This window comes from Leptopilina heterotoma, unplaced genomic scaffold (assembly GCF_015476425.1).
Source record: "Leptopilina heterotoma isolate Lh14 unplaced genomic scaffold, ASM1547642v1 Lhet_33, whole genome shotgun sequence".
Taxonomy (NCBI): Eukaryota; Metazoa; Arthropoda; class Insecta; order Hymenoptera; family Figitidae; genus Leptopilina; species Leptopilina heterotoma.
In genome coordinates, this window is record NW_025111022.1 from 819,149 (window position 1) to 842,612 (window position 23,464).

At 23.1% G+C, this 23,464-nt stretch overlaps 2 protein-coding genes across 5 annotated transcripts in view; one reads left to right on the forward strand and one right to left on the reverse strand.

Moving 5' to 3' along the window:
* Window positions 1-23,464, reverse strand: part of LOC122505008 (frizzled-2-like) — a 446,077-nt gene that overhangs the window by 410,890 nt on the left and 11,723 nt on the right. The gene's annotated exons all lie outside the window — the stretch shown is intronic.
* LOC122505011 (kelch-like protein 17) overlaps window positions 1-23,464 on the forward strand; it is a 46,991-nt gene that overhangs the window by 4,489 nt on the left and 19,038 nt on the right. For both annotated transcript variants that reach the window (XM_043616414.1, XM_043616415.1), the window contains exon 2: window positions 3,395-3,605. In XM_043616414.1, coding sequence (XP_043472349.1) covers window positions 3,412-3,605 — 194 coding nt within the window. In that variant the 5' untranslated portion in view covers window positions 3,395-3,411. The remainder of the gene's footprint in view (window positions 1-3,394; window positions 3,606-23,464) is intronic.

The window sequence follows — 23,464 nt, forward strand, 5'->3', positions numbered from 1 at the left end:
CGCCACCATCCGTTTCGTTTGTCATCAGTCACTAAACTCTGTGACTTGTGGTCTAATTAATTTTTAATTAAATGAGAAAAAAAATTTTCATTCTACGCTTTCTTTATCGTATATACATATATATTAACATTTGGAAAAAAAACCTGACTAATATTCAGTAACAGGGTTGCCACAAAAATTTAATTTCGTTTTCCCCTGAATTTTCCCTGATTTCCAGACAAAATTTTGAATTTTTCCCTGGCCCTAAAGAATATTCTGACTCACTCTAAAAATGATTAGATTAATTGTAAAATTATTCGAAAACACCAATAACTTCATTTTTAAATAAATATTTAATCATTATTATTTTTTCATAGGAATTATGATTTTCAAAAATTTCAAATTTAATAACTGATAAAAATATTATTGTAAAACATAAAGAAATGGATCACTCCGAGTCTTCGACTCGGAGTGATCGATTTCTTCATGTGTTATAGTAATTAACAATGATCGAGTGATAAAATCATTATTTTAAGGGGCACACCTAGTGTGAGCGCCTAAAAAAACGGTGATTTTTAGGAATTTTTTTTGAAGAATGTATTGCGTCAAATGTTTTCAATTTTTTTTACCTTTATTTGTCTATAAATCAGTTCTTAATTTTTTATTTTTGTAAAGAAAAATACATATTTTTTTAAAAGTTATGTCCTATCTCGCAAGTGTAAAAAAAAAGTTGTCCCACTGCTGCAGTGATTGCGGCCTTCTGAGTGACTGAAATCAAAAAAACCAAAAAGATTATTAAACTAGAAGACATTTGCCGTACTATGACCCTCGGATGGAAAAAAATATTGAATTTCAAAAAAATGGCGGAGTTTTGAAAAAAAAATTATAAATTTCGACTAAAAAATTCGATAGTTTTTAGCATCCCAAAATTTTATTTTTCATCCAAAAAAAAAAACTGGAGCCTCATAGTACGGCAAATATCTTCTAGTTTAATAATCTTTTTGGTTTTTTTTATTTCAGTCACTCAGAAGGCCGCAATAACTGCAGCAGTGGAGAAACTGGTTTTTTTTATATAGCGAATAACTCTTTAGAAAAAAGATATTTTTCTTTGCAAAAATTACAAAATGTTCACTATTTATACAAATATACATGTACAAAACTTTAAAAAAAATTAGATGCAATAATTTCCTTGAAAAAAATTCCTAAAAATCGACGTTTTTTTCAGTCACTCACACTAGGTGTACCCCTTAATTTATTATTAAATATCAAATTTTTTTTTATTAAATTAAATTAAATTTATTATAAGAATATTATTAATGTAATTATACTTCAAAATTATTTTCATAATTTAATTCAATAATTATTTTCTACAATTTTTAAAAAAAATTCTTCTTTAAATCAATTATTTTTTAATAATTTTTGAAAAAGTTCTTTTTAAGAATTTTCAAATCCATTTGTTTGCAATTCAGTTTTACGTGAAATTTCGATTATTCGGAAATTCTTCAATTAAATATACATTAAAAAATACAAATTAAAATAATTTAAAAAAATTGCGATTAAGCTTTTTGAAGAAAATTAGTTTCTTAGAATTTTTAATATTAACTGTATGAAAAATTCAGATTTTCAAAGTTTTGAATTTAAAACCTTTTAAATTTTATTAGAATTAAATATTAGAATTAAATTTTCTTAGAAAATTCTACGATAATTAAATTATTTGAAAACAAACATGGATAATTTATTGAATAATTGAATGTTTCTTAAAATTGAAATCTTATACATAATCTTTGCAACAAATTTTTGAATAATTGAATTTTTTATTTATGAAAATAATCGAATTACTGCGAAGAATTTTATGCCAAATTTAAAAACATTTGATTTTTTCGAAAAAATGTATGCAAATTCTATTTTAAATAATTGATTTCCTGTGGAATTTTATTTTTTTTCAAAAATTATTGAATCTTCGTGTAGAATTTTATGAAAATTTTTGTTTAATAATTGAATTATTTTGGGAAATTTTAATAAAATTGCAGAATATTGAAAATTAGTGCATTAGGAAAAATTTTTTGAAAATAATTTAATTTTTTACTTTTGAAAATAATTGAATTCTTGTGATGAATATTGTTATTTATGAAAACAATTCAATTTTATTAAAATTCCTGAATAAAACTGAATTTTCTCGAAGAATTTTGATATTTATTTATAAGGATAATTAAAATGTTGACAATTTTTTATAGATTTTTTGAAAATAATTGAATTTTAATGAATTTTAATAATTTTGAAAATAATTGAATTCTTGTGATGAATATTGTTATTTATGAAAATAATTGAATTTTCGAATGAATTTTATACGAATTTCTGAATATAATTGAATTTCAGCGAAGAATTTTATGCCAAATTTTACATTTGATTTTTTCCAAAAAATTTATGCAAATTCTATTTTAAATAATTGATTTCCTGTGAAATTTTTATTTTTGTTCGACAATTATTGAATCCTCGTGTAGAATTTTATAAAATTTTTTGTTTATTAATTGAATTGTTTTGGGAAATTTTAATAAAATAGAAGAATAATGAAAATCATTGAATTAAGAAAAATTTTTGAAAATAATTGACATTTTGCCATGAATTTTATTAAAGTTTTTGAAAATAATTGAATTTTCTACTTTTGAAAATAATTTAATTCTTATGATGAATACTATTTTTATTTATGAAAATAATTAAATTTTACAATGTATTTTATTAAAATTCCTGGAAATAATTGAATTTTCTCGAAGAATTTTGATATTCATTTATAAAGATAATTGAAATGTTGACAATTTTTTATAGATTTTTTGAAAATAATTGAATTTTCGAATGAATTTTATACGAATTCCTGAATATAATTCAATTTCAGCGAAGAATTTTATGCCAAATTTTACAATATTTGATTTTTTCGAAAAAAATTATGCAAATTCTGTTTTAAATAATTGATTTCCTGTGGAATTTTATTTTTTTTCGAAAATTATTGAATTTTCGTGTAGAATTTTGTGAAAATTTTTGTTTAATAATAATTGAATTGTTTTGGGAAATTTTACTAAAATTGCAGAATATTGAAAATCATTGGATTAAGAAAAATTTTTTGAAAATATTTGATTTTTTGCCATGAATTTTATTAACATTTTTAAAAATAATTAAATTTTCTACTTTTAAAAATAATTGAATTCTTGTGATGAATATTGTTATTTATGAAAACAATTGAATTTTATAATGAATTTTATTAAAATTCCTGAATAAATTATAAAACTGAATTTTCTCGAAGAATTTTGATATTCTTCTTGGATTATATTAATACCCCAAAGATTTTCTGTGATATTGTATAATAAACATAGAAGCAGATGAATGAAAATGCATTTAATGTTTTCTTTTTCTTTTTTGGTAGAAAATTAAGAAAAGAAAATGGGAACTAGGGCAGTGGCGGTTGGTGGATCAACAGGAGCTGTTGTTACCGGAGAGGCTGGACTCGCTGGGGTTCCAAGACTTTTAGAAGATTTAGCCAGGCTTTCAGAGGACAAAGAATCCGCTGATATTGTCTTTCTTCTAGGAAGGGACGAAACTCCCGTTTATGCCCATAGAATTATTCTTCAAGCAAGGTTAGTGATTCGAATGAAAAATTCTATAATATATATTTAATTGATACGGGGAAAAAAATATATATAAATTCCTTCGCGTGCAATTAATCCTCTTGAAAAATTCTAATGCAGAAGTAATAAATTATTGTTTTAAGGAAGAATTCGAGAGAAGCAATTGAAATATAAATTAGTTCAACTCCAGTTTCGTATTTTTAATTAAAAATACCTTCTCATTTCATTTGTGACGAGAATCGAAAAATAATGACAACATTCAAACAAATAAAGACCAATTTTCATTTAAAATTCATTTGGATAAAAAATGTGTATACAATTTAATTTACACTTCTACTAGAAAACACAATTTTTTTGTTATTTACACTCTAAATATGAGTTAGTATAGAAAATTACTAAAAAAATAATAAAAAATCGTCGACAAACTAATTAAATTAATTAATTAATAATAATTAGTAAATTTGTTTTGTTTAAAGTCACGATAAAATAATTTAATTATTAAATTCAGTTATTGAATTCACTAACGCATTTAGTGATATAGATGACTAGCAAATAATGGAATTTTACTATTTTTTTTACAATTTTTAACTAAACTTCTTCTTTAAATCAATTATTTTTGATAATTTTCAGCAAATTTCTTCTAGAATTAAATTATTTAAATAAAAAAATTTAAATTTTTTAAAAATAATTACAACTGTAATTCTATAGTAATTCCCATAAAGAATTTTATTTATGAAAATAATTTAATTCCGGAGAAAAATATTATTCTTTATGAAAATAATTAATTTCTTGTGAAAAATTTTATTTTATCTTTTTTTAAATAATTGAATTTCTTAGAATTTTTTAAAACTTTTAGAATAATAATTGAATTCCATCGAGAAATTTCATTGAAAAATTGAAAATAATGGAAATCTGACGAAGAAATTTATTAATATTTCTTAAATAACTAAATGGCTTCAAAGAATTTTATTTTTTACGAAAGATAATTGAATTGTTTCGAAGATTTTTACAAACATTTTTGACAATAATTGTATTCCCAGGAAGAATGTTATATTTTACGATAATAATTGTATTCTATGATGAATTTTATTATAATTTAAAAAATTTTAAAGCATTTCAGGTATGCATATTTTTTTAAAATAATTGAATTCATGAGAAAAATTTTATTATTTATGAAAGTAATTGATTTCTTGCAAAGAATTTGATTCAAATTTTTTTTAAATAATTGAATTCCCATAAATAAATGTATTATTTGTGAAAATAATTGAATTCTTAAGAAGAAATGTATTGAAAATGTGACGCGTTCCCAAGAAAGGTACCTAAGAAGGAAAAAATTTGAGGTTATGTTTTAAATTTTTTAGTAAAAATACAGAAAGAGAATCAATTAATAATTAAAAATTGTTGGTCTTCAAGTCCTTATTATATTTAAAATATTTAATGAATATTGGTTTCAAATTCAAATAATTAAAAATTAACTTTTAATCAAGATAAATCTAACTCGAACCCAACCTATAATTCGTTTGCTTCTTAGGTACCTTTCTTGGGGTCGCGTCACAAATAATTGTGACATTTATTAAATAATAGAATTAAACTATTTGAGGTTTGCTAATTGTTAGTAAAATTCTACAAAATCAAATATCAAAAATTCTACTAAAAATTTGTAAAATTTTACTAATTGCTAGTAAAATTTATTACTAAATAATTTGAGGGACGATTTTTCATCTTTTCGTTAGTAACTTTCTACTGATTCAGATAAAATTTCGTGACCGAGACTAAATATGTCTCGGATATTCATTAAATAAATAAATATGGAAGTTTTTCAAACTTATTTCTTTACAATCGGCACGAAACTAAATTCAATTATTAAATTTTCATCACTTTATTTTCGGATCAAGACTAAAAAAAAATTAAAACTAAAATATTAAATTTTACTCTTCTTTCAAGCATCGGTCTCTGTTAATTATAAAACCTAAAAAGAAAATTAATGCACAGAATAAAAAAAAATCATATTATTGAATATAGAAGCTCTTCAATATCTATATGTATATATAAGAAAATGACGAAAAAATCTTGAGAAAATCTCAAGGCAGAAATGAATTTTAATTAAGCAAAGGATTGTTAAGAAGAAACGAAAATCAATCGAGAGTTCTAATTAGTCGGGGGATAATCCCGTGAAGCCTTGCAGTTTTCTCTCCTTTGAATCGAAAGAATTCTAATTATTAAAAAGAAGATTCGATGATACTTAAGAATGTTAGCCGGAGAGAGATTGGCAAGGAACTGGAAACACGAGAGAAAGAGAGAGAAGGGGGTGTCACTCCCCTGACTAATTGTAAAGTCAATTATAAAATCCACGTTCGTTCAATGCTGACAATATACCCTCCCGATAAGTTTTTAGTGAATAGAACCTTTTATAACTTTCGGGAATTTATTTATCCCTTTTTTTCGATTGGATTTCTCGCACACTTTTCCCACTTTTTCCCTTTTATACACCGCATATCTGATGTGCACATCTCTTTTTCATTTCGCACAGTGTTGTCACCCTCTCGCACACTGGTTTGTAGTCGAATATTGGGAAATTAAGTTACGCATGCCCATGACAGCTTGAACAATGCGAGACTCTGTATACAATGAAAATTCAGTTCCAATACCCGTTTCTCTCTCTTTCTCCCTCTTTCTCTCTCTCTCACTCTCTCTCTCACTCTCTCTTTCTCTTTCTCTTTGACAAAGTGACGACGAAATGGAATTGAATCAATAAAGAGTGAAATTCACTCACAGAGTCGCGAATGACATACACAAATCGCCTTCAGTTTGGATTTCGATTTACTCGAGTACGGTCAATGGTACTTGGAGGAAAACTGATAGGATTATTGTTTAGTTTCGCGCCAGAGAAGAGCGCGCGGAAATTGGAATCTCCAAAGTGGTCTGTTGAGATGATGGAAGTATAAACTGAAGCGAAGAAAGTAAACTTTCAAAACAAATTGAACAAAAGATTCATTCCTATACTAAAAAGAGGTGCACACAGAGCAGCAGCAGCAGCACATTTTTTTATTTCCCTAGATTCATTCGCTCTCAAACTAGTAAAACTTTTCAACTTCTTTCATTAAAATTGTAAAACGATCTCTATTATTCGCGCTATATTCATTTCTCAAATTTATTAGGTTTCTACTTTCATTGTTTTCTTTGGAGTACATTTTCTGTGGCTTCATTGTTTCTGATAATTTCAAAATTCAATTTATCAAAATTGTTGGAAATTTTCAGAGCACAGTATATCGAATAAATTATTGATAAAATATTCTTGTATTACAAGAAATTTTAATAACTTTGCTTATAATAAATTTGTCAAATATATGTACAATAAAAATAAAATTTTTTCTATTAAAATAAAAAACGCTTCTTAAATAAAGGAATATTCTTAATAATAGAGGATTCCAGGGATTGCAACAAAAATTTTATTTTATCTTTCCCTGACTTTTCACTGATTTCCAGACAAAATTTTGACTTTTTCTCTAAACAAGAATATTCTACGATTCACTCTAAAAATGATAAGAAACTCAAAAGAATCTTCTATTACATTTATTTGCGAATTTCCTTAATTGTAAAATTATGTTGAGAATTTTCAAATTCATTTGTTTACAAATCAATTTTACGTTAAATTTCGATTATTCGGAAATTCTTCAATTAAATATACCTACATTTTAAAATAAAAACTTGAAATCATTTTTAAAAATTTCGATTAAGCTTTTTGAAAAAAATTAGTTCCATCGAATTTTTAATTAAATGTATGAAAATTGCAAATTTTCAAAGATTTTAATTTGAAACTTTTACAAAGTTCAATTATTTCTAAAAATTGCAATTATTAGTAACTTTTCCAAAATTCAATTATCAGGATTCCTACAGAAATCCGAATTTAAAATTCCATACCTTTTCGATGATTTCCAGGTCAAATTTTTACGAAATTCCAGTGGAATATTAAATCTAATTTCAATATTTTTGGGCTCTTTAAAAACACTTTACTTATTTAATAGTCTCCACCCTTTGGTAAAAATTCTAAAATTATCAAAATTTATCAAAAATTCGAAAAACCGATTTTTTAAAATTTTAAAGTTTTTCTTCTCTTTGATAGTATTTAGCTTCATTATTTTTGGGCTCTTGGAAAATACTTTACTTATTAAATAGTCTCGAATCTTTGGTAAAAAATCTAAAATTATCAAAAATTCGAAAAAATTCAAAAAACCGAATTTCTTAAAGTTCAACATTTTTTCCTCTCTTTAATGGGATTTAGCTTCATTATTTTTGTGCTTTTGAAAAATAGTTTAGGGGTCGTCCATATACCACGTGGACACTTTTTAGACACTTTTTGACCCCCCCTCCCCCCCTCGTGGACAATCGTGGATTTTTGACGAACCCCTCCCTCCCCCCTGATTGTCCACGTGGACAATCGGGTATTTTATTTTAAAATAGTGAATAATAAAAAGATATTTAATAAGAAATACAATTAAAAAATTCTTAAAATTTTTTTATAACAATTTTCTTTAAAATTCAATAAAGATTAAATTATCTTAAAATATTATTAAATAGGTAAATACCATTTTTAGTATTATAGAGAGGACTTTGGCAGCAATATATCTTCAATTATTATATTAGTAGAAATACTTAATCTCTTCTGTAACAAATCTAAAAATTTTTTAAAATCCAATAGCTTTGAGCCTTCACATAAACAATAATAGAAATTATTTTTTTTAGAATTTGTAAGAGTTTGTAGAGGTTGCTTTGTATTCCTAATTGTCAAATTTGCATATATTCATATTTGTGCATTTACGATAATGATTTTGTAATATAAATTAAAAAAGAATTTGGCGTTTTTTTGACAGTTAAATAAATTTCGGATTACAAATATTGTCTGATCACAATCTAATAATAATCTAATAATAAAGTTGAATATAAAGAAAAAAAAGATATAAAATTAAACTTTTGTGTCCACGTGGACATTTGTATTGACCCCCCCCCCTCCCCCCTCGTGGAAAATCGTGGATTTTTGGCGAATCCCCCCCCCTAAACTGTCCACGCGGTATATGGACGACCCCTTACTTATTTAATAGTCTCGAATCTTTGGTAAAAAATCTAAAATTATCAAAAATTCAAAAAACCGAATTTCATAAAATTTAACATTTTTTCCTCTCTTTTGTAGGATTTAGCTTCATTATTTTTGGGCTCTTGGAAAATACTTTACTTATTTAATAGTCTCCCTTTGTTAAAAAATAAAAAAATTATCAAAAATCCGAAAAATCGAATTTCTTAAAATTCAACATTTTTTCTTCTCTTTTATGCCATTAAGCTTTATTATTATTTGAATTTCTATTCAAGAGAAAAAATGGAAAACAGAAAAAATTTAGAAACTTTTAAATATTCCAGGCCTTTTCCATGATTTCCCTGATTTCCAGAAGCCTTTTAAAAATTCAATACCATTTCCATGATTTCCAGATTCTGTAGGAACCCTGTAATTATTAATCTAAACCTTTTACTGAAATTAATTTTTAAAACAATTTTTATTAGCAAATTCAACGAAAATTAAATTAATTAAATACATAGATAATTTATTTAATAATTGAATTGTTTTGGGAGATTTTAATAAAATTGTAGAATATTAAAAATCATTGAATTAAGAAAATATTTTAAAAAATAATAATTGCCTTTTTTCCATGAATTTTATTTAAATTTTTGAAAATAAATTGAATTTTTTACTTTTGACAATAATTAAATTCTTGTGATGAATACTATTATTTATTAAAATAATTGACTTTTACAATGAATTTTATTAAAATTCCTGGAAATAATTGAATTTTCTCGAAAAATTTTGATATTCATTTATAAAGATAATTGAAATGTTGACAATCTTTTATACATTTTTTGAAAATAATTGAATTTTAAAGAATTTTATTAATTTTGAAAATAATTGAATTTTAGAATGAATTTTATTAAAATTCCTGGAAATAATTGAATTTTCTCGAAAAATTTTGATATTCATTTATAAAGATTATTGAAATATTGACATTTTCTTATACATTTTTTGAAAATAATTGAATATATTCTCTTCTTTAAATGTATATCTTTTTAGAAATATTTCTTACTTATTTAAGAATATAGATTTCTTAAGAAACTTTTTCTAAAATAAAAAATATTGTAATGTAATTTATTCTCAAAATTTATGTAAAAGAAGTTATATTCCTAAATTTAGAATAAAATTTTTTCAGTGAATTTTGAAAAGGATCTGACATTTCTCAAAAGTATACTCAATATATATTCTTCAGAAGAATATTTAACTTTATATGCAAGTCTGAAAATGATATAAGAAAAGAAATTTATCCTCTCCAAATAGGAGAGAAAATTCTTCTGTATTATTGAATTTTCTCTAAATCTGAAGCGGTAAAATTTTCACTGTTCTCCAGTCATTTTTCATTATTCATAAGTTTTTGATCCCCTTAAATGAACGAATCTTGTTCATTTTAATTTTTAATTCAGAATTTATAAGAATCATTTTTAATTCTGAATTTGAAATTTGTTAAAAATTAAACAAAAAGGGAAGAATATTTGATAATTTCAGTGATTTATAAATTACTACTTATAATTCTTTCCATTTCTTCACTGACTTTTTATAAAATTTGATGGACAGAAATAAAAAAAATGCCACTGATTTTATTCCCCTATAGAGAAGAAACTTTGTAGAAAAAAAAATATTTTTACTATATAGAGAGGAAAATTTTTAGGAGCATTTTTTAGATCTAAAACCTTAAAACAAAAGGTTTGGTATTTTTTTTTATTTTTACGAAGTAAAATGTTTTTCTACTCTCAGCTTATAGACGATAACTTCAGGGACGTTAAATAAAAAAAACGTAAAATGATAATTCGGTGAAATGAGAAACCAATGAATAGCAAATTCAGGAAGAAACGGAAATTTCATCAAATGAAAATCCAGTCAAATGCAAATTTTCTTAAACATAGCAATTTGACTGAATGAAAAAATAAAAAATCAGTTAAAGGAAAATTTTCAAATTTTGAGATTTAACCAAATGCAAATTATTTAAATAAAAAACTTTTTTTAGAAAACAATTCAATTAATGAAAACAATTTTGAAGAAATCAAAAAATTGGAAAAAGGAGTAAAACAAAAATAAAGAAGAATAAATGAACAAAAAAATATGAAAGAAGATTAGAATAAAAATAAAAGAAGAGATAATTTTAACAAAATTTTTAAAAATAATTGAATTCCAGCAACAAATTTTATTAAAATGAAGTAGTTTTTTTCGACGAATTTAATTGAAATTTTTAAAAATAACTAAATTTTTTCTAAGAATGTCATTAAAATTTTGGAAAATAATTGAATTCCTGTGAAGAATTATATTATTTTTAAAAATAATTGAATTCTTGCGAAGAATTTTTTTCAAAATGTATGAAAGCAATAAATAATATTAATAATAATTAATTAGCCAATTAGTTGATAAGTGTAGGTATTTTTTTATTTTTTAATTCTTTCGAGAAATTTTATTGAAAGTAAATCATTTTTTGCGAAAAATTTTATTATTTATATAAATAATTTAATTCAGCCTAAGAATATTATTAAGATTTTGAAAAATAATTGAATTGTTTTGAGAAATTTTATATTAAAATTCCTTAAAATAATTAAATTTTATGGGAAGAATTTTGTTGTTTATCAAGATTATTGAATTCATTTGCAGAATTATTTAAAAACTTTTGAAAATAATTGATTTTCTGCGACGAATTAAAAGTTATTTATGAAAATAATTGAATTATTGCAACTAATTTTATTATTTTATTGAATAATTAAATGTATCTTAAAATTAAATTCTTTCGTCATGTTTTAATAAAATTTTTACGATTAATTGCATTTTTCGAGAAATTTATTTAAAATTATATGTATTAAAAGTATTTGAAATTTTGCGATGAAAATAATTTGAATTCTTAAATGAAATTTTACTATTTATGAAAATAATTGAATGTTTTCGTAATATTGTATAAAAATTTTTTTTTTTTATAATTAAATCTTTTGATAAATTTTATGAAAATAGTAAATATTGAAAATTATTGATTCGCGAAAAACTTTTAAAAATAATTGAATTTTGCAAAGAATTTTATTTAAATTCGTAAAAATAATTAAATTTACCTGTGAAGAATTTTGTTATTTATTGAGATAATTGGGTGAAAATTTTTGAGATAATTAAATAATATTAAAAAATTCATTCTTGTCAGAAATAGAAAATTTTTTTGAAGGTTTTATATTAGAATTTTCTTATGAATTCTAAAAATTAATTTTTTTCCAGTACTTTTAATAAAAATCCCTGACTTTTCCCTGATTTCCCTGACCTGTGTCAACCCTAATTCTTTCAAAGAATATTATTAAATTTTTTGAAAATAATTGAAATCCAGTGAAGAATTATCACATACTATTTTTAAAAATAATTGAATTCTTGCGATGATTTTTTAAAAATAATATTTCGAAGCAATAAATTGTAATAATAATAAATTAATTAGTTAATAGGAAATTTTTTTATATTTGAGTCTAAAAATTATTTAACAACTGAAGTTGAGTAGACATATTCAAGATTCCTGCACCGAGATTTACCGACACCCTGTGGTTTGAGTATTGACTAACTAGTTCAAGTGTAGGCTAAAAAAGGGTCGGTAAATGTCGGTGCAGAAATCTTGAATTAGAACCGTACGAGCATATCTATTAAATTGATATTTCAAAATGAAAATTATTATATTTGTACAATAATACACGGAGAGACCCACATTCGTAAAAATTACTAAAAACGGTTGCAATGACCGGAAATAAGGGGACTTTTAGCATAATGTACTACAGAATTAGATAAATTTACAAAAGAAATAGATAAATTTGCTACATTGAAATAGCAAGTTTTAATATTTTGTGTAAGAGTTGTAAATGTAGCGAAAATTGATTATAGTTTTCTCTAATTTAATTAGACAAAATCTGACAAATGAAAACATTTTCCACTAAAATCTTCTATCCACTGTAGTAATTTTTGGTGAGCAAGTGTGGCTAGCGAGTGCAGTCATATGGCGCCTGTATTTCTATTGGTTGCTAACCTCGTCAATCTCCGTAAATGAGCCGATGCCTTCCGATCATTGACAGTGACTATGTTTCGCGTATGTAAAATAAATTTGGATATTATCTACAATAATTAAATATAAAGTGAAACGTAGGTCGTTCGGTATCTCAGAAATTGACCATTATAAATTAATAAATTTTGCATTTATTCCTGTCCCAAGAAGTATGTCTTATAATAAGTTGTTAAAAGTAAACTGCTTTCTCGTAAGTGCTGTAAATTTTCATCATTCAATATATAAGGAAACAAAGATGTATACTTTCAGTGAAATTCGTTGTCGTGCGTGCAGTTGTGTATTAGTGTATTAATTAACCGCGTCTATACATATAAGTGAAATAAACATGTGTGTGTCTTCAAATATTTATCCAACAACAAATATATAAGTGTGTGAGTGTGTGTGTCTGTGTATGTAAAAATCCTTCCAGTTTACCTCCACTAGTCAAGAATTGACGGGAAACCGGCGACAAAAATCCGTATTTTTTCCTTTCACTCTTTCTTTCTGCATTTACAACGACTATAGTAATTTTACGTACACAATGTTTCTGAGTTTTACTACAGTTGTTTGGAACTATTGGACGAAATAGTAAGAAACTTTGCTAATTTGGTGAACATTTGTCGGGATTAGTGACTTAGTGTAGAAAATAGTAAAAAATACAAAAAGTCCCCTTATTTCCGGTGGTTGCAATGTGAATATAGTAAATTCTAGTGTGATTTTATACAAAAATTAGTAATCTCGGTCTCTCCGTGTAAAGAGAATTCAACGTTGCTAGTATTATTCTAAATAATGATAAATAAATAAAAAAACAGAAAAGAATAAAAACCAAATAAAGAGAATGAAGATGATAAACCACAATAAAATTAATCCTTTTACAGTAATAGAGAAAATAAAAAAAAATTTATATATTTCAATTTATATTCAATATCCAGAATGAAAATTTTCTTTATCGTTTGTGACTGTCCGCGTAGCAAAAATAAGCCCTGACAAAAACATGTTTTCAAACGAAAGCTTTCAAGATGTTTTTTATCACAACATCTGCTCGTATGGCATATCCAATCATAAAATCCACTCTATGAGTGTTTTATCCCATTTTTTTTGTCGCCCAACGCAAAGTGCGAGTGGGGTTGATTTGACTTTCCGCAAGCGGAAACCGAGCGGTTTTTGCGAATCGGAGATCACTAAAAGTTGTACCATAATCGCGTGGTCGTTAGTTGAGGAGCCCGCGGCAACATTCAACCCTTGCCATGGCTTTAGCTTTTAGAATATATATAGTATATGCGTGAAACGAAACTCCGTGCTCTGTTTCTCTTCTTTTCCTCAAAGCCCACGGGCTATAGGCAACCCTCGTAAGCGCAGAAGGCCTATTCTTTTCTCGCTGCCACTCGTTGATTTTTGGTTTTCTTTGATTCCGTCCCGACTTTCGTCTGTGATTAGAGAAAAGCTCTCAGTCTCTCCCTCTTTCTCTCTCTCTCTTTTCCATTCTACTGTTTTCTTCTTCTCTTTTTTTCTATTTTTTGTTTTCCTTTTTTTTTCTCTTTTTATCTGTACAGTATTATATAACGTCAATGTGTTTTTTTTCTTCTTTCTTTTACTTCTAAAAAAATAATGTTTCCACTTAACCTCGAATCGTCAAAAATGTGATTTATTTTTATTTTAAAATCTGTGTTTATTTTCTTTTATATATATATTTTTTAAATCACAATATTAAATGGAAACGTCATTAAATTTAACCCAGATTTTCAAAATCATTGATTTGGATGCAGTTGACTTGAATATGCTAAATTATTTTTTCCCCTTGCAATTAAAATTTCTATTATTTTTCCTGTCAGTTGGTTTGAAAAAAATCTTAATATTTTTAATGCAGAAATGGGAAATTTTATTTTTTTTACTGAAAATATGTCACTATAGATTTCAATTTTCTTTTAAATTATATATTTCTTTCATTTAATTAAGAATTCAATATTCAAATAAATTCCGAGAAAAATTTTCAAGAAACCAAGTTTTTCAGAATTTTTAAACTAAAATTACTCAAAATTCAAAAAATTTCAATTTAAAACGTTTTGAAATTTAATAAGTTATTTCCAAAAAAGTTTATATAACTCTTCAAATCAAATATTCAATTATTTTCTTGAAATTCAAACTAAAATTCTTCTTTAAGGGCATTTGAACCATTATGACGTCAGAATGTGTGCAAAGCATGAGTTTTAAAATTGTGACGCCATAATGGTTCAAATGCCCTTAAAACCATAATTTTTTAATAATCCTCAGAAATTTAATTATTTTTATAAAATTTTGTTATTACAACTATTCAGATATTCGATTCTTTATTTAAATTGAGTTTTAAACTAAAAAAAACTAAAAAAAAGTAAAAGCATTTTTAACTAAAATTCTTCTCTAAATTAATTATTATTTAATAATTTTAAAAATGTAAATTAATTTCAAACATATTTTAATAAAAAATGTTACAAAATTTAATTCTTTTTTTCTAAAATTGTTAACCAAAATTCTTCTCTGAATCGATTATATTTTATTAATTTTCAGAAATTCAATTATTTCTAAAATTTTATTCTTTAACTTTTACAATTTTGAAATATTTTCTAGATTTTTTTAATAAAATACTTCTCTAAATCAATTATTTTTTAAATAATAATTTTCAGAAATTTAATTATTTTAAACAATTTTTTCTGTAACTTTTCGAATAATAATAATAATTATAATTTCAATTGAATTTTAAACTAAAATAAACACAGAGTTTTTAAGCTAAAATTCTTCTCTAATAAATAATTTACAGAAATTTAATTATTTTCAAATATTTTTACTACAACTTTTCCAATATTCAATTATTTTCTGGAGTTTTTGACTAAAATTCTTCTCTAAATCAAAACAATTTTTAAAATAATTTTCAAAAATTTAATTATTTGATTGTTTTCAAAAATTTTTTCTTTAAGTTTTTGAATAATAATAATAATTATTTCAATTCAACTGACCAAAAAAACTCGTTTTAAACACTTCACATAACTGACAAAAATTCCATTCTATATTTAATTTTCATAACTTCTCCTAATTTTCATCAGAAATCTTTACTTCTTTTTGCTAATAAATGCTAATAAATTGAATTTCTGCAACGAATTTTATTATTCATGAAAGAATTTAAATATTTATAATAATTCTAATTTAAATAATTGAGTTCCTGAGAAATTCTTATTATTCTTGAAAAGAATTGAATTCTTACGAAGATTTTTACAAAAATTTTTTTTCATTATTAAATTCTGTTTGGAAATTTTATGAAAATAGGAGATATTAAAAATCATTGAATTGACAAAAGTTTTTAAAAATAATTAAATTTTACAAAAAATTCAATTAACATTTTTGACAATAATTGCATTCTTTGGAAGAATTTTATTAAAATCTAAAAGAATAATTGAATTATTTAAAAAAAATTTAATTAAAATTATATAATTTAAAATAATTCATTTCTTTAGAACAATTTTATTTTGAAATATTTATTAAAATTAAATTAAGAAAAATAAATAAAGTTTTTGAACAATTTCTGTAAATTGTATCTAAAATAATTGAAATCCAGCAATGAATTTTATTATTTTTATGAAAATAATTGAATACTTGCTAAGAATTTTATTAAAATTTTTAAAAATAATTAAATTCCTGAGAAGAATTTTATTATTTTTGAAAATTCTCGAATTATTGCGAAAAATTTTATTAAAATTTTTAAAAAGAATTAAATTTCTGTGAAAATTTTGTTATTTTTGAAAATAATTCAATTCTCCATAAGAATTTTATAAACATTGTTTTAAATAATTAATTTTTTCGAAATATAATAAATATTTTGGAAATTTTATTTAAAATAATTGAATTCTAGTGGAAAACTTTATTTGTAAAAATAATTGAATTTTTTGATTAATTAATTAAAAAATGCTTTTAAAAATAATTGAAATTCTTCGATGAGTTTTATTATTTATGAAAATATTTGAATTCTTGCTTAGAATTTTATCAAAAATCTTTTTTAAAAAATTGAATTTCATCCATGAAGAATGTTATTATTATTAAAAGTAATTAAATTATTGTGAAGAATTGTATGAAAATTGTGTTAAATAATTGATTTTCTCAAAATTTGATGAAAATACAAGTTATTGAAAATAATTGAATTTGGATTATTTTTTGAAAATAATTGAATTGTTCTAAAGAATTGATTATCATTTTTGAGAATAGTTTTTTGATTTCTAGTATTAGCGAATTTAAAGCAGTGGAAATTCTAAAAAAAAACAGAAATGTCAGAAATAGTAGCTTTTAGTGTCTGAAATCTAAAAAAAAAAACCCAAATAGTAGCATAACGTAAAAAAAGTAGTAAATAGTAGGTTTTAGTAGATAAGTGCAAGACTTGAATTTAAAGAAAAACAAATTTCTTTTTCCATCGATAAAAGGTAAATAAAAATTTTGCATTAAAAAAATATTCACAATTTTCAAATAAAAAAAAAAAATTACTCGAAAATTTCCCCACAAATTCAATAAGAGTTGGAACTATATTTTTTGAGAAAAAGAAGAACTCATAAACATGTATATATGAGAAATGTTTAGAAAATTAACGTGTGACATTATTCCACAACACGACGATGAAGATGATGTTTCTCACAGTACTTTTTATTTTTGATGAAATCGTAAATTATAACGGTTTTACGCTCGACGTTTCCCGACGCAAAGTTAAAGGTAGACTTTTAGCGTTTTTCATGAAGGGGAAAATGGGGTATAAAGGTTCTGGGGTGGGGCGGGAGGGAGGTCACAGAAGGTGGAAATACGAAACCCGCCGCTCAAGAGCTGCCAAGCAGGTACCTTGGTGTAGCTGCATCAAAGTCTGGCTTTCCATTTGCCTTTGCGCCCAACATGCCGTGCCCTTTGACACATTTCTTTTGATTCAAGGTGTACTGCGCTTTACATGCTTCTACGACACATTCAATAGGTCTTTGCTGTTGATTCTGTTCTTTAAGTCATATACTACTCGGCACTGTTTAGAATATGATGCAGACATTACGCTACTGTATATTCTTTAAGCATAAACTACACATATATATATGTTTGTTAATTTCACCATCTTATCATTAATCCGTTGCGTTGATTCGCCTCACTTTGATGTCGAATTTTCTCTCATTTTTTTTTCTTTCAACTCTTTTGACAATTTACATTGTGCATTCGACTTTTGCATTTTATTCCTATATGTATGCTCTAAGAACTTAATTACAAATTATAGAAACAGTGCTGCAATAAAATTGCAGCACTGTTTCTAATTTGTAATTATAAAATAATATTATTTATTTTATTATTACAAATAATAATTTGTAATATGATTTTAATTATTTTAAAAATGTAATTCTTTATTACACTGAGAAAACAATATAGGTTTACTTCAATCAAACAATTATTTCTTTTATACAGTCAAGCAAAAATTATTTTTGAATTAATCATAATAATTTTCAATCAATAAAAATTGCGTTTAATTCAATTATAAAATATGTTTATATAGGGTGGTCACAAATTTCAGTTTATCAATTTCCCTGACATTTCCCTGACATCAAAATTATTTTCCCTGACAAAATTCTTTTCACAGGAAAATATGAAAGTTTACGGAAAATGAATAAAATTTATTAAATTTAATAATTTCTAAAAACTACAATTATAACCCTTCCTGAATTCAATTACATTCTCTACTTTCCAACTAAACTTCATCTCTAAATCAATTATTTTAAATAATTTTCCGAAAGTTCTTCTGGATAATAAAATTATTTAAATACAAAAATTCAATTTTTTTATAATTATAACTGCCCATGTTTTTTTCTTAAGTTTATTAAGGTATAATATTTTCAAAAAATAAAAATAATCAAATTTTTGAAGAATTTTAATTATGAATATGACCATGATTTCTCCAAAATTTTAATAAAACCAAAAAAGTGAATTTTTATTTGCCTTATTCGAAGATAACTAAATCTTAAAAAAATATGATTAACAAATTCTAAGAATTAAGTAGTTTTGAAAAATATTTTAATGTAATTTTTCGAAAACAATTGAATTTCTTAAAAGAGTTTTTGTACTATTTAAAAAAACTAGATAATTAATTTTTTGATGAATTTTAATTAAATATTTTGAACATGATTTTTTTCTCCAAAATGTTAAAAATAATTCTAAAATGTTATTATTTTTTTGTATCTATTTGAATTTTCGGAAATATGTACCTAATAATTGAAAGTATACTGAAAATACTAAAATTAAAAAATTTAGAAGCTAATTTTCATTAATTTTCCTTTTTAAATTTAAGTTAAAAAAGATTTTTCATTAAAATTTTTGATAATTCAATTATTTTAATAATTTGCAATGAAAATTCTTCAAAAGTTGATTTTTAAAAATTCTAATAAAATACTTTTAAAAAATTAATTATTTTCAATTAAATTTTACAAAATTTCAATTATTCAAAATCTTTTTGATTGTATATTTCGAAAATTTAAGTTTAAAAATGATAGATTTCAAAATCCATCCATAATTTTGTAGAAAAATATGTTTTTGTATCCACAGAAAAATTGCCAAATGAAAAAATTGATTTTTACCATTTTTGAAGAATTTTTTTCAAAAAAATACATTGTTATTAGTTGAAAAATACAAAAAGAATACCATTGTTATTGAATTTTTTTATATGTTAATTCATTTGTTTATTTTTCATACTAATTTCAAATGATAATTTTTTAAAATATAAAAAAATGATAATAAAATTATGATTTGAAATTAAAAAAATAATCAATTATTTTTCATAATTTTTGAAAAGTTCTTTGAGAATTCAATTACCTAATAACAAAAATTCAATTTTTTTTTAATAATTATTGTAACTGTCGTCCATGCCTTTTTTAAAGTTATAAAGGTATAATATTTTCAAAAAAATTTTATTCAAGAAATTCTAAAAATTAATTGTTTAAAAATATTTTTTAATAATTTTTGAAAAATTTTCAAACAATAATTAAAATTTGATAAAATAATCTAAAAAATAATTAAATTTTTGAAAAATATAAAAAAATCAAATTTTTGGAGAATTTGAATTATAAATAAGTACGAATATGATTTTTCCAAAATTTTAATGTAATTGCAGGGTGGCCGCAAGATTGACTTTATCAATTTCCCTGACATTTTACTGACATAACAATGAATTTCCCTGACAAAAATTTTTTTGTTTAGAGCAAAAAATGTATTGCATGACCGTCTTAATTTCTTTAATTGCCCTGACAAAAAAATTTTTCCTGACATTTCCCTGACTTCACTGACAAAAATTTTTTTCCTGACATTTCCCTGACTTTACTGACAAAATATTTTTTTCCCTGACATTTCCCTGACTTTACTGACTTTACTTACATGTGGCCACCCTGAATTGAAAATATTGAAAATAATTGAATTTTAAAAATATAATGAAAAAATTCTAAGAATTGCTTTTATGAAAAATATTTTAATATAATTTTCATTAATTTTTATTTTTAAATTTACACTTAAAAAATTTTTTTTATGAAAAATTTGAGAATTCAATTATTTTCAAAAATTATAATAAAATACTTTAAAAAAATCAATAATTTGTAATTAAATTTTTCAAAATTCCAATTATTTAAAATCTTAATTAAATTTTTCAAAATTTCAGTTATTCAAAATCTTTTTAATTGTATATTTCAAAAATTCAATTAGAAAAATTATACAAAAATAATTTTTGAAGGATTTGTCTATAGTTATTTTCCACACTTTAAAAATCGAAATAATAAGTTGCACATTATAATAAAAATGAAATATTTTGTTGCAATATTTAGAGAAAAAGCCGAAAAAGTCGCAATTTTTGTAAATAAGTAAAAAAAAAAAGTCGCTTTTTTTAAATAATTGAAAAAACTCAAAAGTCATAATATCCGAAACCTAAAAATAGGAAGTTGATAACAATAAAATATATATATATATATATATATATTTCACTTCGTTCGTCAATTTAATTCTAAACCAAGACTAAAATCATCAAAAATTCATAAATTTTATTTCACCAAAAATTTTATGAATATTAAACAATTTTCTTTAGTCCATATAACTTCTAATAATTTAAATTTCATTTAAAAAAATATAATGAGCAAAGGTATAAATTAAATTTTCTCAAAGACCGTATACTTAAGCTTTCCTTTTTTTTAAAGAAAATAAAAAGGTATTTACAAAAGTAAAGGAAAGTATAAAAGCAACCTTTTGCATTAAGATACTTTACAAATGCAAGAAAAATTGTACAAACGACTTGAGTGAAATAAACGCGACTTATTCACAGTGAAAGAAGATAAAATTTTCTCCCATTTCTTCCGTCTTCAATAAAATATCTCTAGAGAATAATAATTTTAAACCAATTTATGAGAATTTTCATTTCAAATTATTCTTCGGGGAAAAAATAATAATTTCTATATAAAAAGTAGCATTTCTTTTTTTCATCAAGATTATTATCATTTTAAATTATCTACTACATCAAATAGATTGAAAACATTTTTTGCCAAGGGGGAAAAAATATACACGAATCATAGACGTAATACATGTGTATGTATTTTTTTTTAACAGAAGGGGAAAAAAATTGATTTTGTCCTCCTTTGCTCTTCTCTTGATCGTGCCTAAGTTCACGTGTGAGATGATCATTAACATCAGAGTATATATATGTATATAAAATTGTAGACTACAGTAGTTATGCATTCTCCTGTGGAAAGCGAGCTTTCTGACGAAGTCAATTAAGCTCTTTTGTGTGACAAGAGAAGCACAGCCAGAAGTGGTGATAAAGGCAGTAGGTACAATCTTTCTACGTGGGTTGCACTAAGGAACTACAATACTAGGAGTGAAGCGTGCCAGTGAAATAATTTTTCAAATCTATCGTTTGCGGATTGTAATTTTCGTACGAGAATTATCCTCTTTCTTTTATTGGGAATTACATTAAATATAGAGAACACGATTTATCAAATTCAAAAATTCTCTACTCCATTAATTAAGAGTGATTTATTGAAGGAAGCTTCTCACTAATATAAGTTTACAACTCTTACTTAATGTAGATAAATAAACAGAGATATAAGCTATTTTCTCAGAGTCGTAAACCTACCTATTTGTGTAATTAATTTTTACTACTATTTAACTTTTACCGTCGTTTTTTTATCATCATCATATAATTAATATTGTGGTGTAGATAATTTTACTAATTTTTTATTGTCTTCTTATTTTTCGAAAATCAATTATACACTCGCAAAAGAAATTCATTTTTCAATCAATTTTTATTAGAAAATTCTATGAGAATTAAATTATTTAAACACAAAAATAAATAATTTATCGAATAATTTTATCAATTAAATTGAATTAGTTTATCAACAAATAATTAAATAATTGACTTCTTTCGACAAATTCTAATAAAATTTTTTGAAGAATTTAATTAAAATTGTATTAAAAATATAATTGAAATTCTTGGATGAGTATTATTATTTATGAAAATAATGAAATTGTTGCGAAGAAATTTATAAAAATTTGCAAATAATTAAATTCCCGTGAAATTTTTGTTATTTATGAATATAATTAATTATTCAAAATTCTTTTGACTAATTTCAATAAAAATTTTAAGAATAATTTCATTTTTCGAGAAATCAGATTAAAATTGTAATATAGAAATAATTGAATCTCTGTAAAAAATTTGATTAAATTAAGAAAACTTTTTGAAAATAATTGAAATTTTGAAAAGAATTTTATTAAAATTTTTGAAAATAATTGAATTTTGGAGAAAAATTTTATTATTTATTAAGATAATTGAAATTTTGACGAGAATTTTCAAACTTTAGATCATAATTGAATTCTTTAGACGAAATTTAATAATATTTCTTTTTAAATAATTAAATTCTTTTGTAAAATTTTACTAAAATAGTAGATATATTGAAAATAATTTAATTTTGATAAGTTACTGAAGTTAATTAAATTTCGGGGAAAAATTTTATTAACATTATTTTGAAAAAAATTGATAATTGTTAAAAAGAATTTCATTAAAATTTTTGAAAATAATTTAATTCTTTAGAGAAATTTAATTAAAAATGTATTGACAATAATTACTTAAATTCTAATAAATAAAATTACAGGAAGGCTTTTTAAAATAATTGAATTTCTTTGACGAATTTTAAGAATATTTTTAAGAATAATTTCATTTTTCGAGAAATTATAGATTAAAATTGTATTAAAAAAAAAATTGAAATTCTGCGATGAGTTCTATTATTTTTGATAATAATTGAATGTCTAAAAAATGTTATTATTTATGAAAATAATTTAACTACTGCGAAGAAATTTATAAAAAATTTGTAAATAATTGAATTCCTGTGTAAAATAGTAGGTATAATAGATATTGAAAATCATTGAATTGCGGAAAACTTTTGAAAATAATTGAAATTTTGCAAAGAATTTTATTTAAATTATTAGAAATAATTAAAATTTTGCTATTTATAAAGAAAATTGAATTCTTGTCGAGATATTCGTTAAAATTCTTGAAAATAATTGAATTTCAACGAAGAATTTTATTACTTTTGAAAATAATTGAATTTTGCAAAGAATTTTATTAAGATTCCTAAAATTCATTAAATTTCAGTGAAGGATTTTGTTACTTATGAAGATAATTGCGTTAAAACTTTTGAAATAATTAAATAATATTAAAAAATTCAT